This window comes from Fusarium solani, assembly GCF_023522795.1.
Source record: "Fusarium solani strain SB1 chromosome Unknown bctg00000000, whole genome shotgun sequence".
NCBI lineage: Eukaryota > Fungi > Ascomycota > Sordariomycetes > Hypocreales > Nectriaceae > Fusarium > Fusarium solani.
In genome coordinates this window covers 6,118,734-6,131,878 of record NW_027072157.1, presented here as the reverse complement: position 1 = coordinate 6,131,878, position 13,145 = coordinate 6,118,734, and the positions used below count along the sequence as shown (strand labels likewise).

At 50.4% G+C, this 13,145-nt stretch overlaps 6 protein-coding genes across 6 annotated transcripts; 2 read left to right on the top strand and 4 right to left on the bottom strand.

The window, feature by feature from the left end:
- Positions 1-118: 118 nt before the first annotated feature.
- MRS44_001957 (uncharacterized protein) lies at positions 119-1,231 on the top strand (the record flags this gene model as incomplete). Its single annotated transcript, XM_046277854.2, has 1 exon — positions 119-1,231. The coding sequence occupies one exon, from the start codon at positions 119-121 to the stop codon at positions 1,229-1,231; it is 1,113 nt and encodes a 370-aa protein (XP_046124829.2).
- Positions 1,232-1,500: 269 nt separating this feature from the next.
- MRS44_001956 (uncharacterized protein) lies at positions 1,501-2,241 on the bottom strand (the record flags this gene model as incomplete). The annotated part of the gene is made up of 1 exon (XM_065623893.1): positions 1,501-2,241. One exon carries the CDS (start codon positions 2,239-2,241, stop codon positions 1,501-1,503), a length of 741 nt encoding a protein of 246 aa, XP_065480305.1.
- Positions 2,242-2,786: 545 nt separating this feature from the next.
- On the bottom strand, positions 2,787-5,200 carry MRS44_001955 (uncharacterized protein; the record flags this gene model as incomplete). Its single annotated transcript, XM_046280387.2, has 7 exons — positions 2,787-3,996; positions 4,045-4,340; positions 4,395-4,496; positions 4,565-4,680; positions 4,733-4,793; positions 4,849-4,881; positions 4,931-5,200. 7 exons carry the CDS (start codon positions 5,198-5,200, stop codon positions 2,787-2,789), a joined length of 2,088 nt encoding a protein of 695 aa, XP_046124828.2.
- Positions 5,201-6,120: 920 nt separating this feature from the next.
- MRS44_001954 (uncharacterized protein) lies at positions 6,121-7,219 on the bottom strand (the record flags this gene model as incomplete). Its single annotated transcript, XM_046282884.2, has 2 exons — positions 6,121-7,026; positions 7,118-7,219. 2 exons carry the CDS (start codon positions 7,217-7,219, stop codon positions 6,121-6,123), a joined length of 1,008 nt encoding a protein of 335 aa, XP_046124827.2.
- Positions 7,220-8,632: 1,413 nt separating this feature from the next.
- MRS44_001953 (uncharacterized protein) lies at positions 8,633-10,411 on the top strand (the record flags this gene model as incomplete). Its single annotated transcript, XM_065623892.1, has 4 exons — positions 8,633-8,727; positions 8,820-9,053; positions 9,122-10,225; positions 10,342-10,411. The coding sequence occupies 4 exons, from the start codon at positions 8,633-8,635 to the stop codon at positions 10,409-10,411; spliced, it is 1,503 nt and encodes a 500-aa protein (XP_065480304.1).
- A 161-nt stretch (positions 10,412-10,572) lies between these two features.
- MRS44_001952 (uncharacterized protein) lies at positions 10,573-12,761 on the bottom strand (the record flags this gene model as incomplete). The annotated part of the gene is made up of 2 exons (XM_046282882.2): positions 10,573-12,348; positions 12,402-12,761. 2 exons carry the CDS (start codon positions 12,759-12,761, stop codon positions 10,573-10,575), a joined length of 2,136 nt encoding a protein of 711 aa, XP_046124825.2.
- Positions 12,762-13,145: the final 384 nt, after the last annotated feature.

Genomic DNA, 13,145 nt, shown 5'->3' with positions numbered 1-13,145 from the left:
ATCTATTTAAGATGAGGTCTGTTCCCCATTCCAATTGACCTCACTGTCGGTTCCCCTCCAGCTTCCACAAGGGTCATCCAAGCTCAATCACACCCGGAGACTTTTCAAGCCAAGAACCATGTCGTCCTTCACATCCTTGCTCTCCCTGGGCGCCCTGGCAGCTACTGCCCTGGGCTCGCCCGTGCCAGAGATCCCCCACCTGGCCCCCCGAGCTGTGAGCGACTTCCAGTGCTTCAACGCCAGCCTGCCCAACATCACCATCTTTGCTACCGGTGGTACCATTGCCGGCTCGGCCGGCTCGGCTGACCAGACCACTGGTTACCAAGCCGGAGCTCTGGGCATCAAGGTCCTGATCGACGCTGTTCCCGAGCTGTGCAACATCTCCAACGTTCGTGGCGTGCAAATCGCCAACGTTGACAGCTCCGACATCACCTCGACTATCCTCACCAACCTGACCCACCAGATTCAGGCTCAGCTGGATAGCCCCTACACACAAGGTGTTGTCGTCACCCACGGAACCGACACCCTCGAGGAGTCCTCTTTCTTCCTCGACCTGACGGTCCAAAGCGACAAGCCCGTCGTTGTCGTCGGCTCCATGCGCCCTGCCACGGCCATCAGCGCCGACGGCCCCATCAACTTGCTGTCTGCAGTCAAGCTCGCCGCCAGCGACAGCGCCAAGAAGCGAGGAACTCTCATTACCCTCAACGACAGAATTGCCTCCGCTCGGTACACCATCAAGACCAACGCCAACTCTCTCGACACCTTCAAGGCCGAGGAGCAGGGCTACCTGGGCGCCTTTGAGAACATCCAGCCTGTTTTCTGGTACCCTCCCGTCCGACCTCTGGGTCACCACTACTTCAACATCAGCTCCATCTCTGCCTCTGAGCCTCTTCCCAAGGTTGACGTGCTCTACGGCCAGCAGGAGGTTGACCCTGAGCTTTTCGAGGCCGCCGTTGAGGGTGGTGCTAAGGGTATTGTCGTTGCCGGCGTCGGTGCTGGAGGCTGGCCTACCAAGGCCAAGGAGGCTCTCGAGGAGGTTGTCAAGAAGACCAAGGTCCCCGTTGTTGTGAGCCGCCGAACCGCCTGGGGTTTCGTGTCTGGCCAGGACTACGGTATCAACGCTGGATACCTCAACCCTGCCAAGGCTCGCATTCAGCTCCAGTTGGCTCTGGCCAAGGAGCTTCCTGCCAAGGAGATCAAGGAGATCTTTGAGTATACCCATGTTCAGTAGATAATGTTCACGAGAACTTGATTATGTTCTGATGAGATATGCGATAGAATATCGATTTTAATCAAACCCAATACCCAATACTCTTCAATTTGCGTGCTTAAGATGATAACAGCCAGAGATATCTTCTGGTTAGCGTATTCAATGAGTGAATTGTGTTTGACAACGATGAGGCGTCGATTGTTAAGCTGGATAGTCCATTTCCGCGTTCTTTACCAGCATAAATCCAACGAATGCTCTGTTCAATTTTGATCTTCTCGACCACGCAATCATCACACCTTCTTTCTCTTGCTCTCATCAGTCCCATGAGCCCAATCCAACCAAGGCAACCCTCCAAAATGTACATCAAACCGCTCATGATGACGATCATGTCGACGAGCGGCTCCTCCAAAAAAGTCGAACCCACTATGAACAGTCGCCGTCTCCAACAACTGCCAAGCAAGAAACACCCACATCGTAATGATATGCGTTCCTAGTACGACGGGCGGTAACGCGATAGGAAGAGTATTCGCCACAATGTGCTCAATGGGATGTGCATACTGTGACGCAAACGAGACCGGGGCCGTAAACTTGTGGTGCACCTTGTGGATACGACGATAAAGGTACGGGACGTGCAGGAGTCGGTGTGAATAATAGAATAGGACCTCACGGGCCACGATGCATAGTGCCAGGTCTTTGATGAATGACTCTGCAGTGGGGAGTGATGTCGTAATTTTAAACGGGGAGGGTCTGTTTTGCGAGGCTGCAGCGGCGGCTAGGCCTAGTTGAATCGTAGTGACGATGATCTGATTTCGAAGAGATATGACGATGGCATCGCAAACTTCTGCCGTCGTCGGTTGTTTAGGGGCAGGTTGGATCTTGTGTTTGGTGGCAAAGGTTGGAGCTAGGTAGTCGAGAGAAAGGAATATGGCGGATGGAATCCACCAAAAGACAACCTGAACTGCAAAAGAACCGACAAGTTCTATCATGAAAGGGCTATGCCTAGTCACGATATCATGCCAGAGATGAGCCATGATGTCTGTTAGCCAAGGTTGCTAGAGTTGAGTTTGAGTTAGTTCCAGGCACAAGCAGCCACAGAGCTATATACGTCGTCAGTAAACCCAAGAAGTCGACTAACTTGATTAAGGAGGAGACATCCCATCATGCATGCACCCCGCATTTTTATCGTAAATTCCAAGAGATCGAGAGACGTTTCCTGCATTGGCTTAACCGGTTCCAGTAACGCCTTGAGCAATCATTGCCTGTTCGACGCTCAGCCTCGGTTATACCCGGTCGAGGTTGCCACCACGGGCAACTACACGTGAAAGGAATTGTTCTTCCCGAGGCTTTCACGAGGGGATGCTGAAGAGACAAAGGGTGCTCAATCTCACATGTGAGCAGTATGTGAATCATATCATGAAGAAAAGAGTGTGCAGAACTGAGTCAATGAGTGTGCCAATTCAAAGGAGAAACATGTGAATAAACCAAGGTAAAGTGCGTAGTATAAACATGATAGTATAAACATGAGAAGTTGAATGTAAGCCGTAGCCATGATCCCATCTACGCCAGCACGCCCTAACTAGATAGTGCAGTAGTTGGCATGCTCATAATCGCTCAAGCACCATCTGTTCATTCCATCAGGAGTGACAAACGTAGCAGCAAAATCCGGCGTTCCAACAGGATGACACCCCTTACCACCGTCCTCAGTCACAGCCACAGCGTTAGCATAAAAGTCCTGAGCATTCCCAACAGTCAGACAACAGTATCCGGGACCTCCGTGCTCAGCATCCTTGGAAGCGATAGTCAGAGCACAAAAGTGGATGTTGCTGTCATCAAGAGCGATGCGGCACCACGCGCTGTTCTGGCCCTTTCCTCCATCCTGGCAATCTGTGCTGCAGATCTCCCTGTCACGGTCTGTACCGAGGCTGGCAATGGCTGCAGAACAGTATGTGACCTGCGAGACCATGTCCTTGTTGACGCCATCAGACGTGAGACACTGGATCTCGTTGACCTCGGAGGGAAGAGCGGGAGTGTCAGATTCTTGGTTGCCTTTGCCGCCACGACGATCTTGCTTTCTCTCAGCCTGCTTGCCCTCGGTGCACTGCTGGTCATAGGTCTGGTAGCCGTCAAACTTGGCAGCCTTCTTCCACGCGTCGACTTCGTTGCCGCCTCCGCAGTTGCAAGGCATAATACGCTCACCCAACTGGACGTTGTAGCTGACATCTCCAGTGTCGCACACAGGAATGGTGAAAGTGCCCTCCCAGCTGGTTCCACGCTCCCAAGGGTTAGCCCAGCCGTCAGTAACAGCCTCTTGGGCTCGCTTGACAGAGTTTTCGCCTTCGTAATCAAAACGGTGAGCCTGATAAGCTGCGATGGAAGCTTCAAACACATCATTGAGAGATAGCTGGTAGCCCTGCTCGATCCAACCAGCAGCAAGCTTATCCCAACCAGTCGGGTGATCCATCTTTCCAGTATCAAAATTGTTGAGGCCAGTAGTAGAACCAAGACCAACGGACGCCTCGTGCCACCAGTAAAGGTAGTAGACACCGGGATCACCCTCGCGGCAGTACTTCATATCTTGGGGACCCTGCTTGTCCTGCTCACAAGAGCCGTCGACATCGGTGGTGTAGGTAATGAAGATCTTTTGTTGGCGCCAGACATAATTGATGGCCCGGGCGTTGAATTGTTTCTGGAGATACTTGCGGAGGGTCGCCAACTGAGAGTCGGATGGTTCACTGCTAAACTCTTGACCGGGACCAGGAAGGAAAGCTCCGCCAGAGGCATAGTTGCTATGCAAAAGTCAGCCAGTTCCAACGATGGAGTTGAGTCAAACATACAAGAATCGGTTACCGCCCCAGTAGTTACCAATAGCAAGATTCTCCTGCATGTCGTTGAGGGCAGTTCGAGTCTGCTCAAACACATTGGTCATGAAAACACCAAGGTCCGCAAAGTCGGAAAACTTTTGATCAGCAGGATACTGCACAACCTCACGGTAACCCGTTCCAATACCATTGAGCAAAGCACCGAAAGCGGAAGAGGACTCCTTGGCAAAGTCGTTGGACTTGACCCAGTTGTTGAGCTTGAGGTATGAGCCGCCGATGGAGAAAGCAGTTCCCATGCCGACGAGGAGTTCCTTGCGTTGGTGTTAGCCTTGAAGTTGGTTATGTGAGGACGACGGGATACATACACGGAGGAAGAATTCGAAGCTCTTCTCAATAGGAGGGAAGAAGTTGGAGACGAGGTAAGCCGACATACCCTGAAGGTTCATCTGGGTCTCATCGAGAACTTCCTGTAATTGAAATCGGTTAGCCCTTGGACTCTGCTGCTCCTTCTACAAAAGATATTAGGGAAGCATACGATGAAGTCTCTGAAATAAGACTGAAAACCTTGGATTGACTGGAGAACCATGTAGACAGGGCGCTGCTTGTCGTGATCGCCGCATTCCTCGCCCCAGTCACCAGAGCACTTGATATCTATGACGGGTTAGATACGTGCCGAGTAACCAAAAAGGCATCTTCAACATACCTTCACAGAAGATATCACCAAAACACTGGTCATTGGGCTTGGCACACTTATAAAACTCTTTCTACAGGTGCAAGTGTTAGTTCATCCTCACTTCATGTTTCGGAAAACGAACTTACGCCATCCAAGTACATTCTGCCGAAAAGATTGACCTTTGGAAATTAGTATGCTTATCCTGCTAACATTGTGATCAATCCTTACAAAGTTGTTGGGCCAGCCATTGGGGATCACAGCTGAGGTGTCAGGCCCATTGCCGCCAAGATACCTGAGCCACCATGCTTCAAACCAAGCATCAGTGCCAGCCTCGAACCAGTTGTTGATGTTGGTCGAGTCCCAGGTCTCGAAGCCGCAGCGCCTCTTGACGAGGTCAGAGGTGGTCTTGCTCTCCTGGACCACGGAGACTGGGCTGGCGGATGAGAAGGAAGACAGGAATAGGCCTGAAGCGGCCGAAAAGAGTGAAAGCCTCACCATGAGGAAATGAATGAATGGAAGAAGGAGCAGAAGTAATCAACTAGGGAATGAGAGTATCAGACGAAGCGCATACAGATCCAGGAAGCTCAGAATGTTCAAGATGGGCCAGATATATATACCTTCAAGCAATACTGCCCAATTGCCAACATTATCGATGTTTCGACCTCGATGGCGGAGAGCCTGGAGGCATGCCAGTCGGCCGCCATGATGCCCAAAACGGAAGCTTGAATCGAGGTAACATGAGTCCTAAACTGTTTAAAGCGACCGAAATCACACCAGCTCATGCAGGTACAGACGATGCTGGCGCATCGACACGGAGGCTAATGCTGCGGCACAACAGTCAGTTCACGATGAAACACGGGAGTTGACATGTGGAGCGAATCAAGGGTTAGAATTCAACCCACGAGGTTGAGGAACGCAGGGATCATCGGGATAGAGTAAGCAACCGAAGGATTCAACTGCCGGTCCTGAACGGTTTTATTCAACGCCAAGTAACGTCAGCCTTACGCCCGAAGAGCACTGGGCGTCGATCAGAGCATTCTAATTAGCTCTCTAGCACGATATGGGTGGATCTGAGGCTTATTTTTACCTTGCGTTTTGAACTCATCAGCCGTTGAGCGGCCGCCCAACCTGATGGAACCACTGAAACGAGTCAACTTGTCAAATAGCGGTACTTGATTTGGTCTGCCTGCCGCCCCGATGAGCCGGTGATATGGGATTGTGTGCATTGGTCAAGAAGACGACTTGTTTGATCAAAATCAAATTAGCAACAACACATGATTACACAACCATGTGACACATGGCCTCTTGTTGAACTATAACTGCAACCGGTGCCTGATAATTTTCCTCTGTGCAAACAAGGTTCATATCGTATGGACATTCCTATCTGATGCCTCTGGGAGAACTTGGACGACAAGCTATCAAATAAAGACCAAATCGCCAACTCCATAACCTGTAGTCTGACCCAAAAACCTGCTCCTTTCAACCTGAACAAAACCGGTCCAAGTGTTTGGTTGGATTTCTTGGTCCCCGAGTACAGATTTAATCCGCAAATAGTCTCCGTTATCGAATCTCAGCGTCCAGCTTTGAGGGTATGTTCGATTTGATGTAGACGACCACCACGAATCTTCCCAGTGCTCTTCCAGTGTAAAAGGCAGCACCATGGTTGTCTCCTCACCAAGTCGTACCGTGGCAAATCTCCACTCGTCTGAAGACTCGGGCCAATCGTACGCCCAGATGCTCACCCTGATGTTGGGATCGGGGAAGTGAACCTCGAAAAAGGTAAAGGCATCCGGGGGACCCTTTATGATCTGGTGATCGTACCAAGTAAGAGACTTTGAAGGGTCAAGGTCCAGAGCCATGCCATCACCGAGTTGCAACGTTCCAGAGGTGCGAGCGGCGGGAATGGACCAGTGGGAGCAAGTGGTGTAGTTCGGTCCCCAGGCAATCACTCCATTGCCCCCGTTCAACAGAACCTTGGACGTTCTGCCCTCGACAGTCAAGTTGAATGAGTATTCGGGTGCCGTGGCAGACAGCTGCATCTGAGAGATCTTGTCGGGAGCAGCAGCATCGAACGAAAAGTCTGGGAACTGAATGCTCAAAGAGTCTGAGAGCACCGTCTTGGATGCGCTGTTGATCTCACAATGTTGCACATTCTTCAAGTACTTGAGAGTCTTGAGGTCTAGGACTGAAGACTTGCAAAAGGTACTGAACTGATGATGGATAAGGAGGAACTGCCGTCCGGTGGTGGTGGTGGCAAAGGCGCTGCTCCAGTAAGATCCGCTGTTCTGGTCTTGAGATAGATTGATTTGGGATGGGATCCGGTTCTTTAAACAAGGTCAGTGTTTCTTGCTCTTGTAAAAAAGGGAAAAGAAAGAAGAAAGCAAGTCTAAACAAACAGCCCTCGTAACCACTTACATTCTTCCAAGTGTCGTGGTTGTCAGGTCGAAAACTGTAGCCGAATGCTACCGCTGAAGTCCACCACAGAAAAGTGACAAGTTGGATCATGAGTGAGGCCATCGTCGGTACGTTGGCGCTCAAGGGGCAGAAGTTTTGGATGTGGATGTGTGTAACGCGAAACGAGGCTTTGAAAACCGATGTCGGATGGTATTCTGCTCAAGTTGTCGGCCCACGGGTCATACTTATGTTGTTTGGTGATCGCCTGCAGCCCAGTTGTCCACGGCAGATGCTGGTGACTGTCGACGCGCGTTAAGTTAGTTGTCGGATTCATCTCGAGTCCGTTGTTCCGGGCAATCATTCAAACAAGACGGCTTTATCCGCCGCCCGTGAAGTGAAAGCGGAGCCGGGCAGACAATCAAGCCCCGGCTTTCCAAAGATCCATCGATCGCCTTTCATCAGACTCCGGTTGATCTAGGCTGCGCCATTCTGTCAGATCGCAGGAGGCCAATGGCGGCACTGATACGACCGATTACTAAGCGGGATTCAACTCGCCAAGCCCTTGCTCCAAGACAGAAAATAGAGTGTAGGTAATTAATTAATTAATTCATGCCTGGAGTTCCTACACAAGAGCCGAACCTACTCGGCGGACTTCGGGCTCCAAACAAAGCCGGAACGGCTTTAAAAGACCAAGGGACGAGTTCTGCCGAGAGACGTCATGCAAGTTACCAGGCTGTGCTTTGAAGCCGATATTCCTGCGCTGGTGGCTGTCATTTATATCCCCAGCGACTGACTTCTTGATATCGCCATGCCTGATAATCGTGAGCTTTACTGGCCTGAAATAATCCTTCAACCAGATCCAATTCTCGCCTGTGTAGACTGTGGTCCGTTACCCAGACTGCCTCTGCCCACCCCCCTTAGTAAAGCAACAAAGCCCACCACCGTGGTTTTAAGGTCAGTGGCAGGATTCGCCGAACAGACAAATGCAATTGGCTAGCGAAATTTTGGCTTGAAATATTGGTTGCCACATTTATTCAGCCTTGCGCCGTGGCTTGTAGATTCTGTGCCATGGGAGTGGTAGTCATACGAGGATGGGCAGACAACACCAAAGCCAAGTTCAGCTAAAGCAGCCTCATGAGAAGATGGCCCTACTCGAGTCATAATTCTTCGAATAGGAGATCTAACGCTACAGACAGTCAGATCATATTATAAGAATATCACCACATGCATTTCAGCTGTCGTCAAAATCCATAACCATACCTCTTCTAGGATTCCATGCAATAAATTACTTGTTAACATGATGCCCTACTCATCATTATCTGCTTTGAATCTGGGTTTTTTGCGCTTCCATCTCGGTGTAAAAAATGTCTGCTTTGGCCCTACAACCGGGAAACTGCAGCTCTTCGACCGCCGCGCTGTATGAGGTTCGATCATGCCCATGCGTCCCGATTGACTGTTTGGGCACCAACTAACTATACACTTCATGTCACAGAACATCGGAAGATCATGCGAGCCGTATATATCCGCACTTGAGACATGCCCTGTGGCCTCTGTCACGCCCGCTCAGAGGCTGAAGGCTGCGAATCAGACAGCGACATGTTCGCAGAAACTGTCGGTGCCATGTCCCCCCTGTTCCACATCTTGACTACTACTATTTGATGGCCTAAAGAATCTGAAGCGAAGTATAATGGAGGTGTATTTCTCAGCTAACTGTTCGATCTAGAAGCGAATCCGGTGCATACAATGTAGCGCCAATATCGATTGACTCTCGACCGAACTGCCAATTTCCTGAATTTCTGCCGGTCCGTCTTAACCCAGGTCTTTCCAGTCGTGGTGCACTAACGAGATGCTCTCTGCAGATACTCAACAAGACATGCTTTATCGGAGATTCCATGTGCCCCAACCGTACCGTTCCGAAAGATAGTCCGGTTACCATCACGACGTGCAAAACAGAAGCGTACGTGCGCCCGAGCGCCATCGTTGGTTTCATCATACGAGTCTCGCAGCCCTAACGCCATTCTCTAGAGCGATCCAGTACGTGCGTTGTACGATCCAGAAGGAACCAAACGAGGTCGAAGCATGCGTCGTCGACACCGCTGTGCGAGTTGATTGGCTCCCCAAGCTTCACACCTACACAGGAGCTCGCAAGTGCAGAAAACCGAGTACTTGGATCTGGACCCAGGTCGGAACCATTCTTCTACACATTGCAGGGGCGGCGCTATCGGCAATCGTATCCAATCCCCCGCGTATGATCGTCAAAAGGCCACGCGACGGTCAGATGGAAAACCGTGGTGGAATGGAGATGCACGACATGAGGCCCCCTGACCAGCCTGGCATCCAGAACCCCTACGGCTATCCTCCACAAGTTCAGCCAGCCTACAACCCATACAATTACCAATTCCAACCTGGATACGGCCACGCAACTGACCCGAATCACGCCATGATGCAACAAAAGCAGACCCCAACATACCAACAAGTTGAAATGGTTAAGAAAAGACTTTGGGTTCTTGACGCTACCTCCGCCCTCCAGGTCATACTCAAGACTCTAGTCACTGCCTACCTAACGGTCCATCTTCTCGAAAAGTCTGGTTACCAAGGCGATATCGTCCTCGAACTTGTCTTCTTCGCCATTCGCCCTCGCACCGCCGTGATCGATGGACTCATGGGCTTGTCCTCTCGCTGGTCACGAGACGCTGTTGCGGCGCTGGGGTTCGACTTGTGGCTCTCATTCCTCGGTGGCGGATACATCTACACATTCTACTGGGGCCACATCACAGCGCCAACCAACCCGTTGGCTCCGGTTGGCCAGCTGAAGATATTATCGGTGGGCTCGATGATGATGCTTGCTCCATCTGTCTTCTTTATCCTTGTTTCTATGGTGGCGTCCTGGGTTGTTGTGCTGAGAGCATCTGGCTGCTGCGGGGGGCGGAAGAACAAGAACCATATCCTATCGGGTGTTTTGTTCTGGATGTTCTGCTGTCTCAGCATCACCTTCGTCTTGGCGTTCCTCATGTTCATCGCCGCCCTCGAGATCATTGCCCGGTCAATCATGGCCATCCGCAAGACGAAGAGAGATTCCGAATCTAACACTTTGTTACAGAAGTTGGTTTGGGAGCCTTTCTGGGGAAGGTATATCTCGACGACAAGTTCCAAATTCTGGGTTGTTTACTGGCTTATGCTCATCATGTCTATTGTTTCTCATATTGGGAGTTGGATCTTTTTTGTCAGTTATCTGAAACTGGCAGGGGACTTGTTCTGTCCAACGCAATCATCAGAAATTCTGTGTCTGTGGATACTATTCCCACTTGGGATTGATGCTGTTTTTCGCCTTTTTCGATGGTGGACGAGGGATACATATGAGGTGGTATGATATTCTCCGGCCTCCACGGGAAGGGATCAAATATTTCGTAAGAGCTTGTGGCATATTGAGAGCAAAGAATCATATAAAACTAATAGCTCTCGCTGTCGGTTGTTCCTCAAGTTAGATAGTCTTTAATTGGTCGTGTCTCTCCCTCTCGCCCAACTCCCAGCAAGGGCTTCCCTTCAGGTGTCGAATCCATGAAACCATAGCGCACCTGCTCGTTCTTCATCGCAAGTGTGATTTCGGCAGCACTCACTGCCCCAGAGTCGGTCCAATTTGATATGTCAATGAACTTTGAGTCTCGAACAACCGTGGAAGCATAGCCAAGAATCTCGGGTCCATCAGCCATATGTGTAAACACCACACCCGAAACACCAGATAGAAGCAGTACTATGCATGACACTAAAAACAGCGCCATCCATCCCATAGCCACATCATATTTCATGACAAGCGAACTGCTGACCTCGACCGGGGTTGAGACGTTGTGCTCGTAGTAGCCGTCATCTGTGGTGTCGCTTGTTGATTTTTTGAGGAACTGCTGACTCAAAAGAAAGTACGTGTTGATGATCTGGGAAAATCTGCGACTGAAAACACTGCCTTTCATGTTCGCAAAGGTTTCTGCGTGGTTCGTCCCGAGTAAATCGTTTAGTTTCGGATTGAGCAGATACCGGAGGGAGAGGTCAGGGAACGAGCCGCCGCCCTGGAGGATGTTGCTCACTAGCGGCATATCCTGCGAGATCCAACCAAAGACGTCGGGGAAAGAAAAGTGTAGGATGTCAGGGTTTGCGTGAGTGCGTCGTGAAGGGCGCTGCGCGACGACGGAGCATTCATATCTCGCTGAACTGCTCCGGCGCGAACACTCAACACGGGACTCGACATACTCCTGATGTGCCTGGCAGAGGGCATGGACGCCAAGTCTGCGCGCGTAAGCATTCAATGAGAATTTGGCTTGGAAGAGTATGTTGGTCGGTTTGACCTCGATTCCTTTTTGTTGTTCAAAGATAGCTGGCGTAAAACCCATATCCCAGAGCTCTTTCCTATCTGTGATATTGTTGAGCCAGTAGACATCGACAAATCGGTCAATAGCCATGCTCCAGGTTATCGATCTCAAATCATCTTCACCCCTGTCCATGGGGTACCCATGCCAGGTGCCGTTCTTCCCCGTTGTTCTCTGAGGTGCGACCGCACTTTTGATCGTCCAAGAATGGTTTGTTAGACCAAGCTCCTCTTCGTAATAGCTGTCCTTCTGAGTTATTGAACAGTTGAGGTCAAGGTAGCTTGACTCAATAGATAAAGTTGTATTGCCGGTCGGCACGTTTGTGAGTGCAATGCCAGCGAGGGAGGAGAATGAGTCAAGGTCTGAATTTGAATCTGCCTCAATCCAACCCTCACTATCAGTCTCAGCGTTAGAATCATGGGAGAGAAAGGGGATCTTGACGTTCCTCCAGAGATCCATAGGATCCGTCTTAGAGTCTTCTGGTGCCAATATTAGAGCGTTATACCAGCTAGCCAGGAGAGAAGACTCAAAAGGCGTCATCGTGTCCACCCCAGATGCCTGAAATCCCAAGTTTCTTGCTGCACGAGTTTGGCCGTTTGTATCAAAGTAGATGATTGTCGAGGGCTTCATCTTGGGGTCGAGGCGTGACCCAAGCATACGTAGGAGAGACTGGGCACCTAGGGGGGAGAAGGACCAGATGAGGAGCAAGGAAATGCCCAGAGGATTGAATATTCGTAGGCTGAATTGAGTGATAATTGTAGCGCCGACCGTTCGACTCCCCATTAGTTGTTCTAATATGCCCATGGTCGAACCTCTCTCAAGCCTCCATCGCGCGAGTTCGTAAACAAGGCGACCGACCATAGAGGCAAAGAGAATGGGGAAAATAGTTGCTAGCTATCAAGAGCGAGTCAGATATAGTCGTGAATGACGAGTCGAGGAGCACCAACGACGGTTGTAGTATTTCGCCATCTGGCGAAAATTAACGCATCTGCGTCCGACTCATCAAGAAGCAGCACAGCAATGCCGAATCCCAATAATGCAAGGGGAGCAGCAACTGTCGCAAAGTCGGTCAAAATAGTCATAAAATCGAGGCCCTGCTTGATAAAACGCGGGCGATTCTCCTGGAGGCTGGTGTTGACGTTGGGCTGCTTCTGGGTTGCCTCTGTTGATACTCCGCCTCGGTCATGACTTGAACATTCTTCCACCGTTTGCTCACCGTGCTCAGACTGAGCCGGCGACACATACTGGGGAACTGTCCTATAATGGGCTGATGAGGTGGAAAGTGGAGATGGAGGAGACGGTAGCATCTTGGATCAAAAGAGGTTTTACCCAAGCTGCTGCAATGGAAATAATACGGAGCAGCAGGCAAGGTTAATGAGGGGAATATCGGTTATATACCACCCGATCCCAGCTTCGTTTTTAGCCCCCAACGATGCTGGTCACATTCTCCATTGCTGTGCCTTGCGACATCCTTGAAATGATATGATCCATGTAACATTGGTGGAGTCATAGGGTTATATATAGATTACTGTCTACTTTTGGTAAACACTGCGAAGGGTCTCTTGTAGCCGCATAGAAAAGGGTTCGTGATAAATTCTAGAGTGGCCTCGGTCTGTGTAGGACATCTAAAACACCCAGATGGCCAGCACATCATGAGTGTATGCAGGTTACATCTCAAGAACGATATCCAA